Source organism: Carlito syrichta, unplaced genomic scaffold, assembly GCF_000164805.1.
Source record: "Carlito syrichta isolate Samal-C Ts95f unplaced genomic scaffold, Tarsius_syrichta-2.0.1 Scaffold147563, whole genome shotgun sequence".
NCBI lineage: Eukaryota > Metazoa > Chordata > Mammalia > Primates > Tarsiidae > Carlito > Carlito syrichta.
In genome coordinates, this window is record NW_007091659.1 from 121,967 (window position 1) to 140,698 (window position 18,732).

The window sequence follows — 18,732 nt, forward strand, 5'->3', positions numbered from 1 at the left end:
ATGTAAGTTTTCAGATGATCTGGAGTTAATTTGTGCATATGGTAAGGAGAAGGTGTCCAATTTTAGTTTTTTAAAATAATAGTAACTAATTGTCCCAGTATCATTTATTGTATTTTGTTTTTCATTTTGTGCTTATTGCATATATCCATGATATACAGTGCAGCCTCATTATTTTTCACATTTTCATATATGTGAGGGTCTCCTTTCGGGTTCCTTATTATTTTCCACTGGTCTGCTTTTGTTCATTTCTGAGGTAATAAGCTACTTTTATCCTCACCTTTATAATACATTTCGATATCTGATAGGGCAAACTGCTGGCTATTTGTACATGTCTTTCTCCAAATGGCAGTCTCATTGATATCGCTGTCTAACTAGGCTTCACATATCCTCTCACGCACGCTCAGAGGGCCACACAGAGAAGCCCACAGTCAGCTGAGAATCGACATTGCAGGCTCTGGGGACGTTCTTTAAAAAGGACTGGAGAGTCTAGTCTACCAGATGAGGTCAGAATTGCTCATCCCATTTTGAAGCTGAGGAACCAAGACAAAGTAAGCAACTCATCCAGTTCACACAGCTAGACCATGGTGAAGTCGGCCTCAAGCACTGGTCATCTGAACGGGTTTCTACTGCAGAGCTGCTGATCTACATAGAACAGTGTATCTTGCGATCCCAGCACTTCATTTACTCAAGTGGTTTCACTACCATGCTTTAGAAGAGTTCTCTGGCTTGCAGTTCACCAGTTTCACATTCAGCCCCACCCAGCCCCGTTGGACCTGTTTTTTTAAGCAGCAAGTGTTTCATTCCTTGCTCTTTCTCCTGCTTCTCATTTACTTCTTTAAACATTAGTAGCAACAACAAAAAAATGTTTTTATGCTTCTGAGACTTCCACAGATGGGTAAGTGTAATTATCCCTCTTTTGGTCTAGAATATCTGGAAGTGCTAAATCCTGGTGTTTGCTCCCTTTTCTCACATCTCTGAGACTAGGTAGACCCACTGCCTGAGGTTTCTTGGGCACATCTTTCCTGTCTCTCTACAAATAGAAGGGAAGGCCATGCTGAGGAGCTGGCAGGAGAGCTGTAATTGCTGAAACGAATGCTTCGTCTCTGTCTAAAGTTCAAGTTCATTAGTGAAACTTCCTTTATCTTGTCATTCCAGTTTCTGGTTTCTGATGAGCTGGTAAGTATTTTGCAATCAAGAGTAAAAATGTTGAATTGTAATAATATCTAGCATCGTTAGCTTTTTTAAAAAAAGTTAACTACATATAAGCTCCAGGACAGCAGAGACTTTTCTGTTTATTTTGCTTATGACTGTGACCTTGGTGCCTAGGCCAATGTCTGTTACATGGTCAATGCTGTATAAGTATTTGATAGATAAGTGAAGAAATGAATTTTATTGGGTGCTTCCTACATGCCTGGCAGTATGTTAAGGGCTTTCCACTTGTCTTGTTTCTTAGCTCTCTTAACAATTCGGTATAATAGAGATCACGATTCCTGTTTTGCAAATCGGAAAGCTGAAGCATAGAGAAGTTAGGTGAGTTTTCTGAGTCACAGGCTTTATAAGAGATCGAACTAGGTTCAAACCCATGTGTGTGGGATGCCAAAGAACATTATTTTAATCTCCATGCAGAAATGTCTCCATCATTGAAAGTACACAAACATGAGATGCTGCCTTACAGGAGTCTGAGCATCACTGCTGTTTCTTTCACTCCTTGGCAGGGGTGGGAAAGCATCATTAAGCATCTTTTCCCTAGAACATCTATGGGAAGACAAATAACCCAATTTAGAGATGCAAAGGATCTGAATAGACATTTTCCAAAGAAGAAATACAAATGGACAATAAGCATATGAAAAGATGTTTCACATCATTAGCCGTTAGGGAATGCAAATCAAAACCATGATGAGAAACCACGTCATACCCACTACAATGGCTATCATCAGAAAGACAAACAATAACCAGTATTAGGAAGGTTGGGAGGGAAATAAACCCTCATCCATTGCTCATGGGAATGTAAAATTGTACAGTCACTTTGGAAAACAGTTTGGCAATTCCTCAAAAAGTTAAATGTGGAGTCAGCATATGACCCAGCAGTTCCACTCCTAGGTATGTATCTGTGAGAATAGAAAACATATGTCTACATAAAAAACTTGTACATGGATGTTTATCGTAGCATTATTCATTTTGATAAAGGTGGAGCAACCCAAATGTCCATCAGCTGTCGAAGAGATACATGACATGTTGTATATTCATACAGTAGAATACTATTCAGCTATAAAAAGGGAGGACATCACGATATGTGCTACAGCATGGGTGAACCTTGAAGTCATTATGCTAAGTGAAAGAAGCCAGACACAAACAAAAGCACTTGTTATAGCATTCCCTTTATGTAAAGTATCCCAAATAGGCCAATCCAGTGAGAGAAAGTAGATTTGACACAAACAAAAGCACTTAATATATCATTCCCTTGATATAAAGTGTCCCAAATGGGCAAATCCAGTGAGAGAAAGTAGGTTAGTGGTAAACAAGGACTGGGGTGAAGGGGTCATGGAATAACTCCTGATAAGGATGGGGCTTCTTTTGGGAAAGATGAAAATATTCCAAAATTAGTGGTAATGGTTGCACAGCTTGATGAATATACAGAAGCCACTGAATTGTACACTTTAAAAGGATAAATTATGGCATGTGAATGATATATCAACAATGCTGTTATTTTCAAAAGAATTAATTGCAGAGAGAGGGTGCACAAGAAAGCGAGCAGTTTGGTCCAGCAGGAAGGGCGGTGGTTAGAAGAAAACTAAACTAAAGATCAGAGATCTAGGGCATTTATGAGACTTGATGGAGTGAGCCTGACTCTGCCACTTCCTAGCTGGGGCTTCCCTGGAAAGCCCTGTCCCTCTCTTTATTTATTTATTTTTTTGCATTGTTTCCTTTTTTTTTTTTTTTTTTCATTGTTGTAGGTGTGAACAAGCTGATATTGAAGGCGGCTGTGCATTCTTATGTGCCTATAAATTAAGGGGATAGTTTCCCTGGTTCTTGCCTAAATTGAAGGTCTGTGGTAGAGGTGGAAGGGATAATGGAAGACGGGGAATGCTGGGATTCTCGCTCCATTGAACAACAAAAACAGCAGGAAAAAAAAAACAAAAACAAACAAAAAAAGAACTCAAAACACAAAATAAACCGGGGAGAAGAGAAACCTTCTCTCACCGTCTAGTGTAGCTGATAAGTTGCTGGAGAGTTCTGTAGAGAGGCCACTTTGGCTTTCCAAGTAGGGATACAGGATAATGGCAGTGGTGTGAGCATCTCCAAGCTTGGGCTTTTCCTTTAATGCTGGGCTCTCAGATTTAGTCCAGTGACAGTGGCTCTCTCCCCAGACCCCTGATGTGCAGTGTGCAGCTAATGGCCCTTATAATGAGAGATTTACGACTTGGGCCTTTCAGACGCTGCTCCAACCTCATTTGTCTAGCTCATGGTGGAGCCTGTAATCATCTCTGCAGGCTCCAGACATACTGCTCTGGCCAATTCCGCTGAACAGATGAGAAACAAGGAGCCCTACGATCCTACAAACAAGAGTCACATCGCCCCTCGTGAAGGAAAGGAAATCTGTCCCGATATCTTATGAAAATATTTTTTTGTCTTATTTACATAATGAATCCTGAGAGGGCAGGTTCTTTTGGTCTCACCAAAGCATGTGACTTTGCAGCAGGGCTGGACACGCCTCCAAGCCTGCTTTTGCAGGAGATTTCAAAGACGCCCCAGTTTTCTTCTTGGTAGATTGGTTGTTCTCCAGTCCTGAACTAAAAGCGAGTTGTCTATCCTGGCTCATCCTCCAGCAAGTTGCCTAGCTCATGAGTCTGGTAATTAGGATCCTGGTGCAGCTTAGAGCTCCCTTAGGGTGAAGCGGGGATGGGCAGGGCGCCCCTTTTTGGCCACTGTTACTCACAGCAGGTTACCAATTTTCTGCCACCTATCTGCAAGGGTAGAAATAGTCACTTCTGAAATCAGACAACACTGTGATTTTCAACACTATGCAATAATGATTCCTGTCAGTGAACTTGACTTGGAACCCTTATTGGAACCCAGTGTCCTTGCTGTCTGGACTCTTCCCAGCATATCATGCTGTGTCTTATTAAGGCCAAAAGAAAGAAGGCAACATTCTCATCTTTCAGTTTCTCCCACCTGTCTTTCTTGCTGCTCGACCTCCAGCCCTCTGCCTAGGTGAGGCTCCACATTCCCTGGGCATCCCAGCAGAACCACTGCTCCCCACATTCAGAGTTTTCTCTGACCTGGGCTACCTCCCAGTGGAATCTTTTTAAAGAGAAAGTGCATCCTCTCCCTTTCATATTGACATTTACGTTGAAGGTGTTTGGGCTACCTGTCAGAGACCACCAGTGTCTAACTGCTTAGGTCAGTCAAGGTCTTAAAACAAGACTCTTGTTCCTGTCTTCCCTTCCATCTGTGAATGGGGTTATGACGGGAGAGAGGATATGTTTTTAAAGATGGTTTTAAGGTTACTGCTAGAATTATGCATGCATCTATCTCTTTGCCCCTCCCCACCTCTCAAAAAAAGGACACTAGTTTGTGCTAGGAAAATATTACATAGGAAGACCAAGACAGAACCACAGAATGAAACCCATAAGAAAAAAATGAAATATGTTTGTATACCCCTGTTTCTTGTAGCATTATTCACAATAGCCAAAGGGTGGAAGCAATTCAAATGTCCACTGATGGATGAAAGGATAAAGAAATTGTAATATGCACTTCAACAGAATATCATTTATCCTTGAAAAGAAAGGAAATTCTGACATGCTACAATGTGGCTAAACCTTGAAGACATTTTGCTAAGTGAAATAAGCCATTCACACACCAAAAAAGCAAACACGATATGATTCCACTATATGAGATACCGAGAGTGGTCAAACACATTGAGATAGAAAGCAAAATGGTGGGTGCCACGGACTGCAAGGAGGCAGGAAAGCAGAGTTAGTGTTTAATGGGGACGGAGTTTCAGTTTTGCAAGATGAAGCATTCTGGCGGTGGACAGTGGTGGTGGTGGCACATTAGGAATGTATTTAGTACCACTGAATTAAACTGCACATTTGGAAATTATCAACGTGGTAAATTTTGTTGTGTGCATTTTACCACAATAATTTTTTTCCTCATTTAATTTTTTTTTTTTTGGAGTTGGAGTCTCACTCTGTCGCCCAGACTGGAGTGCAGCGGCCGCTCCCGGTCACCGCAGCCTCGACCTACTGGACTCCGGCGATCCTTCTGCTTCAGCCTTCCAAGTAGCTGGAATTACAGGCGTGCGCTACCACGCCCGGCTAATTTTTTTTTTTATTTTATTGTAGAGATGAGGTCTTACCTGCCCAGGCGGGTCTCGAACCCACGGGCTCAGGCAATCCACTCTACCTCAGCCTCCCAAAGGCGTGGGATTACAGGCTGAGCCACCGAGCCCGGCCTCTTTTAATTTTTATTTAAAATTGTGGGGTAAAATTCAGGGCTAGGTATACAAATATTCGCCATGCAGTTACCCTTATCAATGAGGTGTGACTCCCCCCTTCCCCAGGCAGATGTCGACTACTGTCAATCCCACCTCCCCTCTCCCCACCCCCTCCCTGCAGTTTCCCTCCACTTTCAATCCCTTTCTTATAGCAATACAGTAGCTGTTCAAGGTCCACTTATGAGTGAGAACATGTGATACTCAGCTCTTTGTTTCTGTGAGAGATCACTTAGTATGATAAGTTCTAATTCCATCCAAGTTGCCCAATTTTTAAACAATGAGAGAACTCATAAGACAAAATAGTCAAATCAACATTGCATGGAAAAACATCTCTTTATGTATCTCGTTCCCCTATTAGGTCGTGAGCTCTTCCAAGAAAGGAACTCCTGGGATCTCTCCATCTTTGTTACTCTAGCACCTATCTTAGAACCCCAAAGATGTTATATTCTCATTAAGTGTTTAATGCACGGTGGCAGTGGTGTGATTACATTAATGCCATATACATGAGCAGAGTGCTTTCACATGCATAATTTTGTTTGGTTGTCCTCACTGTCCTTGAATCTGATGGTCCTATCCCATCCTCCAGAAGACAGCCACACTCCAGGCCAGAAGGACCGTTCTTCAGATTCCAGGGGTCTCAGGTTCAGTCAGAGCCCAAGTGATGACAAAATTCAGTGGACACGCTTTTAAGGCATATTTATTATACACCATAATTTTAGGAGAGAGATGAAAATGACATGGAAAACTGTGGAAAGCTCTTTCCATGTTTTTGAGGGCCTGTTATGTGACAGCACAGCGCTGAGACCCTGAAAACTTTTATTTACCTCATTGAATAATTCCCAGCCGGACGAAGCCTATGTCAGTTCCCCTTTCCAGAGGAACAAACAGAGGCCTGGAGGTTATGGGCTCATTCGAGGTTAGATAGTGTTAGAATGTGGTAGCCAAGTGTCACCCCGGGCCAGACTCCAAAACCCAGGCTACCTCATTTCTGCCTTTTTCAATGTACAGTGGCTAGTCATGTTGCAGACTCACGGTTTTAGGTTTATTGGAGGGACAACCTGTGACAAGGTACTTGAACAAAGCTCAACCTCCTCATCTGTGAAATGGGAGTAATAACTGTGCACTCCTGAGGCCGTTTTCCACGTCAGAGGAGATAACGCTTGTAAGAGTGCCAGTCCCCCGGAGACCCAAAGGAAGGCTCTGTGTCCTAGAGGGGGAAGACATGACCTGGACAACCGATAAGACCTGAGCTTTATTCAGGAACTTACATACAGGGAAGGTGGTCCGGAAGTGGCCAGCTGGACAGGAAAAAACAAAAACTGCTCCTGATTTTAAAAGGCACACAGGTAATATAGCATTTTACAAGGGGCAGAGCATGGGGTGAAGTATGCGAAGGGTAGGATTTCTAGGGTGTAGGTGTAGTGTGAAAAGATGCCTCTGCACATAACACATGCATAAAAAATGACTGTGATTGCTTTCTAGGAGTGGAGTTTTTAGCATTCATATTATAGAACTAAAGGTAATCAGAGGTTATTGACATTGATCTAGGTGTGCCCAAGCTGGTCTGAACCAGCCTGGGATGGGGGGCGACCCCCTCAAGGAAGGGTGTGCAAGAAAACTCACTATGTATAGCTGCAAGATGTGGTCGGCGGGCATGACCTGCGTGCCCAGGCATGAAGCCCGACATCCACGTTGGCCACCCCCAGGACTCCTCCTCAGGCTCCAATCCCCAGCTTGGGGTTATATCCATGGTGTGTTCACGTTGTCACTGAGTGCGTGTCGCCCTACAAGTGTTTGGCCAAGGTGTGTCTCGTAAGTATGCAATATGTTTTAGCCATTATACCGTGATGGAGACACTGACCAGACTCAAAGTGCCTTGGGAGTACCAGGAAATGTATATCGGCCTTGTGTTTATGTGCTTACAAAGGCACTGTCCATTTATATAATGACCCATGCTATCAGTGCCAAAACCCAAGAGACACTACTGCTCTCCTTATAAAATAGTGTATTTCATTTGAAAGACAGTGAGTTATGCAATTTCTCATGTCTCCCCTTTGGCCTTCGCTGTGGGAGACTCACCCTTAAGCTGTGATTCATCTGTGCCAGTGCCATCTTTAGCCCAGGTTTTTTGGTTCAGTGATTTCTCCAGCTTATTATTTGCCTGTTTTTTTATTTTTAAAAAAATTAGTTTTACAGGCTATTAACTGTGTTATTAACTATAAGCTACCTCAAATTTGATTGGGTATAAATTATAAGACAATGCTCATCATAATTTAGTGTCAAAGTTGTTTTACTAAATTGTATGGAAACAAATCCTTCTTATAAGAACTTGCATGGTAGACAAGCTATTGTCTTGTATTGCCCAATTTTCTAGATAAACCAGTCTGTAAAAATTAGTAACAAGTAGGTTAAACAAATTAACATTGTGATGTTCTCTGGATATATCTCGACACAAGAAAACTTATAAACACACTAAAATGTGCTTGGCAAGGGAACCAGCATCATCAAAACCAGTGAAAAATAAAAAAGTACTGAGAACTTGGGGACAAAGAGGAGAAATGTGTATCTGACTGTAGTTCTTGGTCTCCTTCCTAACAGTGCTCTGCAGAAAACTTTCTCTTTTTTTTTGAGTTGGAGCCTCACTCTATCACCTAGCCTGGAGTGCAGTGGCCGCTCCTGGCCACCGCAGCCTCGATCTGCTGGGCTCTGACGATCCTTCCGCCTCAGCCTTCCAAGTAGCTGGAACTACAGGCGCGCACTACCACACCTGGCTAATTTTTTTATTTATTTATTGTAGAGATGAGGTCTCACCAAGTTGCCCAGTTGTGTCTCGAACCCACGGGCTCAGGCAATCCACTCACCTCAGCCTCCCAAGGCGCAGGGTTAAAGGCTGAGCCACAGAGCCCGGCTTGCAGAAAACTTTTACATAGTGCTCCTGCAAACTTGTTTTACACGTCAAAGAAGCCTCAGATGTATTGAATAAATTGGTGATTGTGTTCCTGCTAACAAGGAATGTGGAAATGTGATCTCACACGCCCCCTCCCTGGTTGCCCTGTAAACATTCCGGTGGTGACTTGTCACACAGAGATCTTTGAGGTTCTTGTCCCCCTCCAGAAGGTGGAAGCCTACACATTCTGAGAGGAGTTACAGATGTAAATTGTGGTCCTTCTTTTCTTTCGTTTAGCCAAGCACATCCTTGTCTTTAAAAGACCTTTGAAACGGAGTAGAATAGCTTTGAAACGTCAGTGGACTATGCTCAGACTATATGGGGAAGGTATGTTCTGATGTTTCCTCCACAGATATAACCCTTATCAAAATATAATCTGTTCACTTGGTCCACACCCAGTGAGTGTCTTCATTAGCCCGGCACTGCGCTAGGTTCCAGGGAGAAGGAAATGCATCAGCTGTCCTCCAAAGGCCTGGGTTAACTTAGGGGGTCAGACTCATAAACAGATAATTTCAGAGCAACGTAACAGGGATGTAGCGTAATACCTGTCAGGGGGCACTGGTGTGGGTTGAAATGTGTTCCCCAAAAGATACGCTCAAGGTCTGACCCTTGATACCCGTGAACGTGGCCTTACTTGGAAATGGGGTCTTTGCAGATGTAGTCAAGTTGAGATGAGGTCGTCCTGGATGACTCGGCCTTAAATCCAGTGACTGGTGTCTTCGTAAGGAGAGGTCTGAAGGTGTGCGCACAGGGAAGAGGGTCATTCAGAGTGATATGGTCACAAGCTGAGGAGCTCTGAGAATTCCCAGAATGACCAAAAGCTGGAAGAGGCGAGAAAGGATTCTCCCCTGGGGCCCTCCAAGGGAGCATGACCCTCTCAACACCTCGACTTTCTGCCTCTAGAACTGGGAGAGAATAAGTCCTGTTGTTTTAAGCTGCTCAGTTTGTGATCCTCTGTTATGGCAGCCTTAGGAAAGGAATACAAGCACCAACATAGCTTGAGGGGCAGACCAGGAAGTCATCCTAAGAGAAGGTGATCTTGACTTGTGTCTAGGGTGAGGAATTAGGAGTTTGCCTAATGGGAAAATTGGGGAGGCAGCATTCGTGATCAAAGCCACAGAGAGGTTCCAGTAGTGGGAAGTGGAAGCAGATTCATTTGAAGGATGAACTTGAACCCCAGGAATCCTGACAGGTGTGCTCAGATTTTGCACCTTTTCCTGGTCTTCTTCTTGGGAGAGAAATGTGTCCCTCGCATTAGACTTTTTGAAGAAGCACGTGGCCCCCACAAGTCACAAACTGGCAACTGTCAAGGGGACTTGGCATAATCTGCCAGGCGATGGGGGCTGTTGGGGTTACCAGTTGGATTGTGACCTTGCCGAGGCAGGCGGTATGGGGAGATGAACAGATGCAGTGAATCAGGGCCTTGGTCGCAAGATAAAGCTCTACTTGTTTTTCCGCTGGACATTGGAGGGGAGGGGAGGAAGTGCCTCCATTTCTAGTGTGGGTGATAACAGCGTGGGGCCACCGGCTGAGATGTTGGCACAGGAGAAGGAAGAGGAGAGCCAGGAGCAGAATGGATCGGTTTCCTTTTGAAAAAGCCACCTGAGGCGACTTGGATGCAGCTGGCACTATGGCTGGGGCTCGCAGAGGGGATCTCACCCTCCCTCGGCCCGATTGGTCTATTGGGTTTGGGAAAGGGATGCAGAGGAGAACAGAGGAGGTCAAGGAGCGAATCCACCTAAGAAAGCAAGACACGGTGGCCAAGAAGATAAAGACAGTTAAGGAGGCCAGAAGTCAAAATATGGAAAGAAGTCCAGAGGAACTAGGTAGCCCATAGTGTCAAGTCATTCACCACAGAGATGATGAATTGAGTTTAAATTTTAAAAGTGGGCCGGGCTCAATGGCTCAGCCTGTAATCCCAGCACTTTGGGAGGCTGAGGTGAGTGGATTGCCTGAGCCCGGGGGTTCAAGACCTGCCCGGGCAACTTGGCGAGACCTCGTCTCTACAATAAATCAAAAAATTAACCAGGCATGGTAGCGCATGCCTGTAGTTCCAGCTACTTGGAAGACTGAGGCAGAAGGATCACAGGAGCCCAGCAAGTCGAGGCTGCGGTGGCCAAGGAGCGTGACACTATACTCCAGCCTGGGTGACAGTGAGACTCCAACTCAAAAAAACCCAAAAAAACAAAAATGTGATTCTCTCTGAGAAGCATCTGTCTTAAGACACTAAAAAGGAGTATTGTTGAAAGTATGCTGAACATTGAGAGTAAGCCTTGACTCCTATAAGACTAGAAATGAGGGAAGGCATTTAAAAAATCCCAACAAATGGGATTATTAGCATACCTTCTCTGCCTGCAATGTGAGTGATGTAGATATGAACATAATTACCAAACAAACTGAAGGCCCGTGCATTTGTCATTTGCACATGACTTTGATGGATTGATTCATTAGGCAATACATGATGGTGCTTGTCTGCTGCTGTCGTAGAGACAACTCAAGCCATATTGGGCCACAGGTAGGAACTGAGTACTCTTTAATTACATCCTGTGTTTCACTTAGTATTCTACCTGCTAGCCTCCAAATATGCTGGGTGTTTCTGCCTTTTTACTTTATCCTAAGCGCTTTCTGCCTTTTCTTTTGACCTCAGCTTGAGCTGTGCCACCTTCTCTCACCCTCTTCATCTTTGTCTAAATCTACCCCATCTAGCAAGACCATTTCAAGCGTCCCCTCCCTCCCTCTAATTTTCCCGTTCACTGGGTTGGTTGGAAGGACTCTCTTTGGGGCTTATTGAGGCCAGGGATGAGGTAGCGAAGCCATGACTTTCTTTTAGAGTTCTCATCTTTGTGTCTCAGTCCAGGGCCTCACATACCCTGAGCTCTGTACAAATTCCTGCTCCACTGGAGTCCATTGCTGAAACATGCACCTTCCTCCGGGGGAGGAAACCTAGATTTCAGAAGTGCTTGGCCCAGGGTCTCATGGTGTGTTTGATTAGTATGGCTCACTGATGGTTGTGGTCTCTAAGAAGGAACTTAGAGGAGGGAATGGTTTTGGAGGTGTGACTCAGGCTGCTCAAGACAGAAGCAAGTGCAATCCTTCCAACTATCTCAGGAGAGAAGAGCTCTTGGCACACGTTAGTGAGTTCACACAAGCGCCAGGTACAGAGGGCCAAAGTGCTGGGCACCAAACAACCCATCCATTCATCAGCAGTGCCACCGGGTGGTTAATTGGGCTAGTTTTTAATTACTTTCAAAATAAAAGCATGCTGACTTTTGTGATGGTCTTCTTCTAATTGGAACCATCGGTGAAAAGCCTCACTGGGATCCTTATGCCCACAGATTAGGTGTGGTTTTCTAGAAGTCACGGGTTGGTTTTTGAATCAAAGCATTTTGGTTCTCTAATGGGGCCTCAGACTCACCATCTATAAGGGAGCCGATGGGTCAAAGACCAACAAGTGATTCTGGGCTTGAGCTACACAGGTTGTCCTAGGTTTGCTAAAGCACAGGTGGGCTGAACCCTACCCAGGCTTCTCATTCAGTGGGTCTGCAGGTCAGTACACAGGACCTGAGAACATGCACTTCTAACAAGTTCCTTCGTGATACGATTGCTGCTGATCTGAGGGGTCTCACTTTAAGAGCCCCTGCTGTTAAACAGCAATGAGGTAAGAATCTGTCTCAGATCTTGGGTTTCTAAGAAGCAGAGCATGAGGCAGTGGTTGAGGGCATATGGAAGTACCATAAGAGAGTGAGGGAAACTGATGGGGAAGTGGCAAACAAAGGTATTATCTTGGATAAAGCCTGGTCTTTGGTTTATGTTCTGCAATGTGAGCATTGTCTTGGCCTTTTGTATTTGGTCAAATGTGGAGGATCATTCTCAGGGTGAAGCTGTGAGCCGTTGACAGCCATCCCCTCAACAGCTGGGCAGCTCCCCAGCAACGAGAATCTGGACAGGGCACAAACAGCAACCATTCCATGTTCTAATTTCCCAAGTGGGGAAACGGAATCAATGAGATCAAGTAAATTATGCAAAGCCACAAATCGAAAATTTGAAACTGGGCTGCCAGACTGCAGAGACAAAGCTCTACCGGGCATAGGTTCTGCGTTGCCTGGGATATGCTTACCCTCTGCCAGTTCCTTTAATCAGGGCAGTGTCACGATGCAGTTATGGCTATACTGTTTTTGTAGATTCCCACACATGTATTTTTAATGCTGCAGCCACGTGATTCATAGGTTTTGATTCCTTTCTTTTGATAAACAGTTGCATGGTAAACATTTCCCATGTTGCGATGTGAAGTTTATATTCATTATTTTAAATGCCCGACATTATATTCAATACACCTGCCTAAATCTCCCCAGCTCATCTGTGGTGGGTAGAATAATGGTCCCTGAAAGATGTTCACGTCGTAATCCTGGGAATCTGTAAATATGTTGCCTTACTTGGCAAAAGGGACTTTGCAAATGTGATTAAGTGAATAAGCTTAAGATGGGGAGATTAGCCTGGATGATCAAAGTGGACTCAATCTGATCCAAAGGTCCTTTTGAAAGGGAGGCAGGAGGGTCAGAATTAGAGAGCTAGAAGTGAGGATGGACCCAGAGGTTGGCGTGATTTGGGGCCGTGAGCCAAGGAATGCAGGCAGACTCAAGAAACTGGAAAAGGCAAGGCCAGGAATTGTCCCCTAGAGTTTTCAGAAAGGAATGTGACCCGCTGATAACTTGATTTACGCCCATGCTGGACTTCTGACCTCCAGAACTGTGAGATAATACACTTGTGTTGTATAAGTGTATGGTCATTTGTTACAGCAGCTGCAGAGACTCATACACAGTCCCTGCATATCTGATCATGGTAAGTTTCCCTCCTCCTAGCTAGAGATGAGACATCTCTCCAGAGCTAGTGTGTGTTGCATGTTGTTATGCTCTGGGCATTGCACCAAGTGCTAGTTAGTTCTGTCATTTAATCTCTTTCAGCAACTCTATGAAGTAGGGACTATCATTATTTTCATCACACCATGAGGAACTGAGGGATACTGAATAGCTTTCCTAAAGCCACATATGTAGCCAGAGCTGGGTTTCAGGTCCTGGGACTCTGTGTTCTGATTCCAGTGTTTTCCTGGCCACTGATGCCATGGTGATAGTGACCACTTGGACTTCGGAGAAGGCTGCTTTGATCCCGCTCAGGAACAACGATAACGGGTGATAAACACTCATCAAACACTAACTCCATACCACATCCCTGCCCAATGATGGTACCTCACCGTATCTTTCCATATGGTATCCTCAGTGCATTGGTGGCAAGGATGCATTTTTGCAGGAGGTGTTATTGCCTGCATTTTATGGATGAAACTCAGAGAAGGTACTCAACCTGTCCACTGCAAGTCAGGCCCAGCCGGAGGCAGATCTAGACTATCTGACCCCCAAAGTCTGTGCTGGCTCCAAAGTTCTTAACCATGCACAATGCCATGACCAGAGCCAGGTGATTTCTGTCGTCATCAGCATTATCGTCCGTCCATCGTGATGTATCAACTCTGCACGGGAATCCATGAGACCTTTCAGGACTTATATTTGTGCTTCATGAAAAGTAATCTGTGCACATCATCTTAGATAACTGTCTCTGTTACTCAGTAACAGTCATAGATGGAGGCCTAGCCATGCATCTATTAGAGCAGATAGGGCTCACTATCACCCAGGGACAAGATGAGACATAGCCAGGCTTTGGATGGGTCCGTGATGGCCCTTGAAATTCCCTTGAGCCGTGTCCTAACCCCTGTGCAAACTTGCCAAACTTGAGAATACTGAGCATATCGTTTTCCACATCAAATGACAGTCATGCTTTCCTTAAGGATAGGAATATGATCTGAGAAATGAGTCATTAGGTGATTTCGTTGTTGTACTTAATGTAAATCTAGCTGATATAGCCTACTACACACCCAGGCTATATGGTGTTGCCTACTGTTCCTAGACTACATACCTGAATGCCATGTGACTGTATTGAATACTGCAGGCAACTGTACCACCATGGTAAGTATTTGTGAAAACATGCCCAAATGTAGAAAAGGTACCGTAAAAATACTGTGTAAATATAAAATAAACACTCTGTAAGCTATAAGAGATAAAGAATAAAACATCTATATAGAGCACATACCATGAATGAAGCTTGCAGGACTAGAAGTTTTCCTGGGTGAGCCTGTAAGTGAGGGGTGAGTGAGTATAAAGTGCTATACACTACTGTAGCCTTTATAAACATTACACATTTGGGCTACACTAAGTTTGCTTAAAAGACGAAGTGTGCTGTGACATTAAGATGGCTGCGATGTCACTTGGTGACAAGAATTTTTCAGCTCCATTATAAGTTTATGGGACCACCATTGTAAATGCAATTCATTGTTGACTGAAACATCTTGTGCCACATGACTAGGTATCTAAAATTTTTCATAGACCCTTTTGATGAGTTGATAAAGGTAGGACTCTAGTTTAAAGAGCTACTTTCTTTTTCTTTTTATTAATTTCTTTATTTATTATAAAGATGTGGGGTATAATTCAGGGTTAGGTATATAAACATTGATCATGCAGATACCCTTGTTGGTGAGGTATGCCCCTCCCTCCCCTAGTAGTTTCCCTCAACTGCCAGTCCCACCCCCGCCTCCTCTGACAGTTTCCCATTACTGCCAATCGCTTTCTTATAGCATTATAATTGTTCAAGGTCACCTTATGAGTGAGAACATATGGAACGAGCTTCTGCAAAGCAGAAGAAACCATCAACAGAGCAGGGAGACAGCCCACAGAATGGGAAAATATGTTTGCCAACTGTTTATCTGACAAAGGCCTAACATCTAGGATCTACAAGGAACTCAAACGTGCTGAAAGGAAAAAAACAAGCAGCCCCTTTAAAAAGTGGGCAAAAGACATGAATAGACACTTCTCAAAAGAAAATATATGGACAGCCAACAGACACATGAAAAAATGCTCAGCCTCACTTATCATCAGAGAAATACAAATCAAAACCACACTGAGATAGCTACTTTCTTCTTCTTCTTCTTCTTTTTGAGTTGGAGTCTCACTCTGTCGCCCAGGCTGGAGTGCAATGGCATGCTCATGGCCACCACAGCCTTGACCTGCTGGGCTCAGGTGATCCTTCCACCTCAACCTTCCAAGTAAGTGGAACTACAGGCATGCGCCACAAAACTCAGCTAACTTTTTGATTTATTGTAGAGGTGAGATCTCACCAAGTTGCCCAGGCTGGTCTTGAAGCCATGGGCTCAGGCAATCCTCTCACCTTGGCCTCCCAAAATGCTGGGATTATAGGTGTGAACCACTGCGTCCGCCCAGAGAACTACTTTCTTAACTCTCTTTGGTCTCCTCAGTTGGGAGCCATACAATAGCCCTTTCAAATATCACTTTCCCTGGAATGGAGGCAAAATGGTTACCCTGGGCTGCAGAAACCAGGCCTCTGGCAGGACTCACTCAGCAGCTTCCATGCTCATACTGTCTAACTGCGTTGGGTTTATATTCCTGCATCAGCAGCCTGACAAAGTCACTGTTAGAGACCTTTGGGGCTGTGGGTACTGAAAGCCTGCAGCTTAAGTCTGTGTCAGTCTACCCAGGCCCCAGGCAGCCTTTGCAATATTGCTAGCTTGCATCTAAAAGAGTGCTTCTGCCAGGGCTCCGTGAGGCATGCAGGGCAGGTTTGGTGGACAAGGAAATTCAGGCAAAGAGTGGGTCCGTGGACGTGTCCACTGTTATTGAGCTAGTGGATGGCGGTGCCAGTACAGAACCCAGATTCTCCGATTCTTGATCCACTACTCTGTGCAATATTCTTAGCTATTCTTGTGGCAAAGGCTCGTGAAGAGACACATGTGAGTGATTTCACGCAAGGTATCTCATAATATGATCACTAACTTATCTTCTGATAGTCTGAAACTTTTATTATCAGTGTCTAAGTCATCCATGGCTCCTCCAATAATGGTTGCATTAAGAGACTGAATGAAAGTCAGTCTTGTATTTCAGCCTTTCTTAACTCTAGTGATGCTGGGAAATCTATAGATGTGATTCTTCTGGTGAGTATAAACTCAGGCCACTGACAAGTGTTTTAGGCTAATATTGTGCAGTTATGACTGAGTCTAAGCAACGTAAATAATTGTACAGAAGAAGGAATCTTGCAGCCTAATAAACTAAATAATGCACTCAGAGAGCTTAAATGGAGGAGGGTGAAATAAATGGGGGAAATGTACACGGTTTTGTCCTGAATTACACTGTAGTGGCTTTGCTATTAGCTAATATAATAGTGAGTAGGTGTCATTACATTTTATGGTAGAGTTATATTTTCCATTTTATCCTTTTATATACTAAAAATTAGCAATGTTATCTCCTTTTGCCTAGGACTACAGGATAGCCACTACAGAACAAACAATCAAATTGCCCTTAAAAATCTCCAGTCTGATGTTACAGAGAAGAAATCTGACTTCACTGAGGTAACCTACACTTCTAACTTCTAGAGTCGTCAGTAGAATGCACTCAACTGTAAAACATAATCTCAAGCCTACTTGTGATGTGATTGTATTTTATCTTGTTTAGTCAAAAAATTGAATTAATGCAGTAGAAAATCTAACCACCACTGACTAAGACTTGTTATGTGAAAGTATGCATGAGATATTTAATTTTTCTTTTGTAATCTCCACCAATTATTTGTCAATTTGCAGTATCACAGGAAAACATGGTGATTGCCCTCAATTTTCAAACAAAATTAATCTACCGGAGAGGAGAGAAAGGGAGATGAGGGGTGGAAGGGTGGAGGGGGAGATAGAGAGAGAGAGAGAGAGAGAGAGAGAGAGAGGAGAGGAGAGGAGAGAATGGTGCCATATAGCATTTTGAAGGTGATAAAGAGGTACTTTGGAATCAAACAAGCTAGCTTAGGTTGCCATAACTGCAAAAATGTCAGTCATCTGAACTAGAGAAAGAAAACGAGAGGGCATATTTATAAAACGAAATGTTTCAGATCCTAGGGAAAAAGAGCAGTGGCTAATATTGTCAACTTGTCACACAGCAGTCTCTAATTGACTGGCTCAGTTCATCCTTCTCACGGCCCTGGGAGGTAGGCTCTGCTCTTATACCTATTTTGCAGATGAGAAAAGTAAAGCTTCGGTCAGTGACTTGACCGAAATCTCACGACTCCCATAAGCTGTCTGGCTCCGGAGCTTCTGCTTTTAACTTGCTCTAAAGAACTGTCCTAGAGAAAGCCTCAATCCAGTTAACAGAGTTTATAGGATGGACTCTTTCATCTTAAAAAACTGTCTGAGGTGTTTCAGTTTTCAAGGCACCTAGTGTCTGTCACAGAAGGAGAATCTACAGCCAACTTTTGCAATTCCAGGAGAGAGAATGGAATTAAAATAATCTCATGATAGATTACAGTAGCAAAGATATGTGTTACTATATATATATATATATATATTATATATTTCACTTAAAATACTTGTCTTAGGTATTACTTTGATTTAGTTTTGCATTTAATAAAGCTTAACATTTCTCTCAAAGACCCCAGGCTCAAAATCCCACAAGATGGTGAAAGGGTGTTATTTGAGGTCCTGAGATTTAGTCATCAATATTTAAAGCCGTCTCTATGTGGAAGCACCAAGCTCACTGTCTCAAGATATAAAGATGCATAGCTACAATTAATTTGTTCCCTGCGAGCAGGAGCAGGAACCCTGGGTTTCAAGAGGAAAATGAGTAGGTGGAGCAGTAGATCACTGAGAGCCGTCCCTGGGAGGAGATGCTGGTCAGAAGGAGACAGGAATGAGTCAGGGAGGGTGTGGGAGTGATACCTGCTGAGGGCCATCACTACTCTTTTGAAGAAAGGTACCCACTGACATCTTTCCCACCTGCGTTTCACATTGTGCTGGCAAATGTCAACATCTTCCTGTTGTCAAAATTAATCAGAGTTTAGTTACTGATGGTGGTATAGATGTTTGGGGTGGTATGGCTGAATCCCTGTCTCTCTCTCTCTCTCTCTCTCTCTGTCTCTCTCTCTCACACACACACACACACACACACACACACACACACTCTCTCTCTCTCTCTCTCTCTCTCAGGATTGGTCATTATCTGTACCTGAGTTCAATAACTCCTGGTAATGATACCTTCTGAATATCTGCCCTAGAATCATTTGGATCATCTAATTTGGTCAGTAGTGTGACTTTCTTTTTTTTTTTTGAGTCAGAGTCTCACTGTCGCCCAGACTGGAGTGCAGTGGCCACTCCCGGCCACCGCAGCCTCGACCTGCTGGGCTCCGGCGATCCTTCCGC

General features: G+C 43.8%; 1 protein-coding gene across 1 annotated transcript in view; it reads left to right on the forward strand.

The window, feature by feature from the left end:
- The first annotated feature begins 8,643 nt into the window (after nucleotides 1-8,643).
- The window catches only part of CUNH10orf90 (chromosome unknown C10orf90 homolog), a 100,939-nt gene continuing 90,850 nt past the window's right edge, over nucleotides 8,644-18,732 (forward strand). The window contains exons 1-2 of the mRNA XM_008050482.2: nucleotides 8,644-8,771; nucleotides 16,814-16,905. Coding sequence (XP_008048673.1) covers nucleotides 8,750-8,771; nucleotides 16,814-16,905 — 114 coding nt within the window. The 5' untranslated portion in view covers nucleotides 8,644-8,749. The remainder of the gene's footprint in view (nucleotides 8,772-16,813; nucleotides 16,906-18,732) is intronic.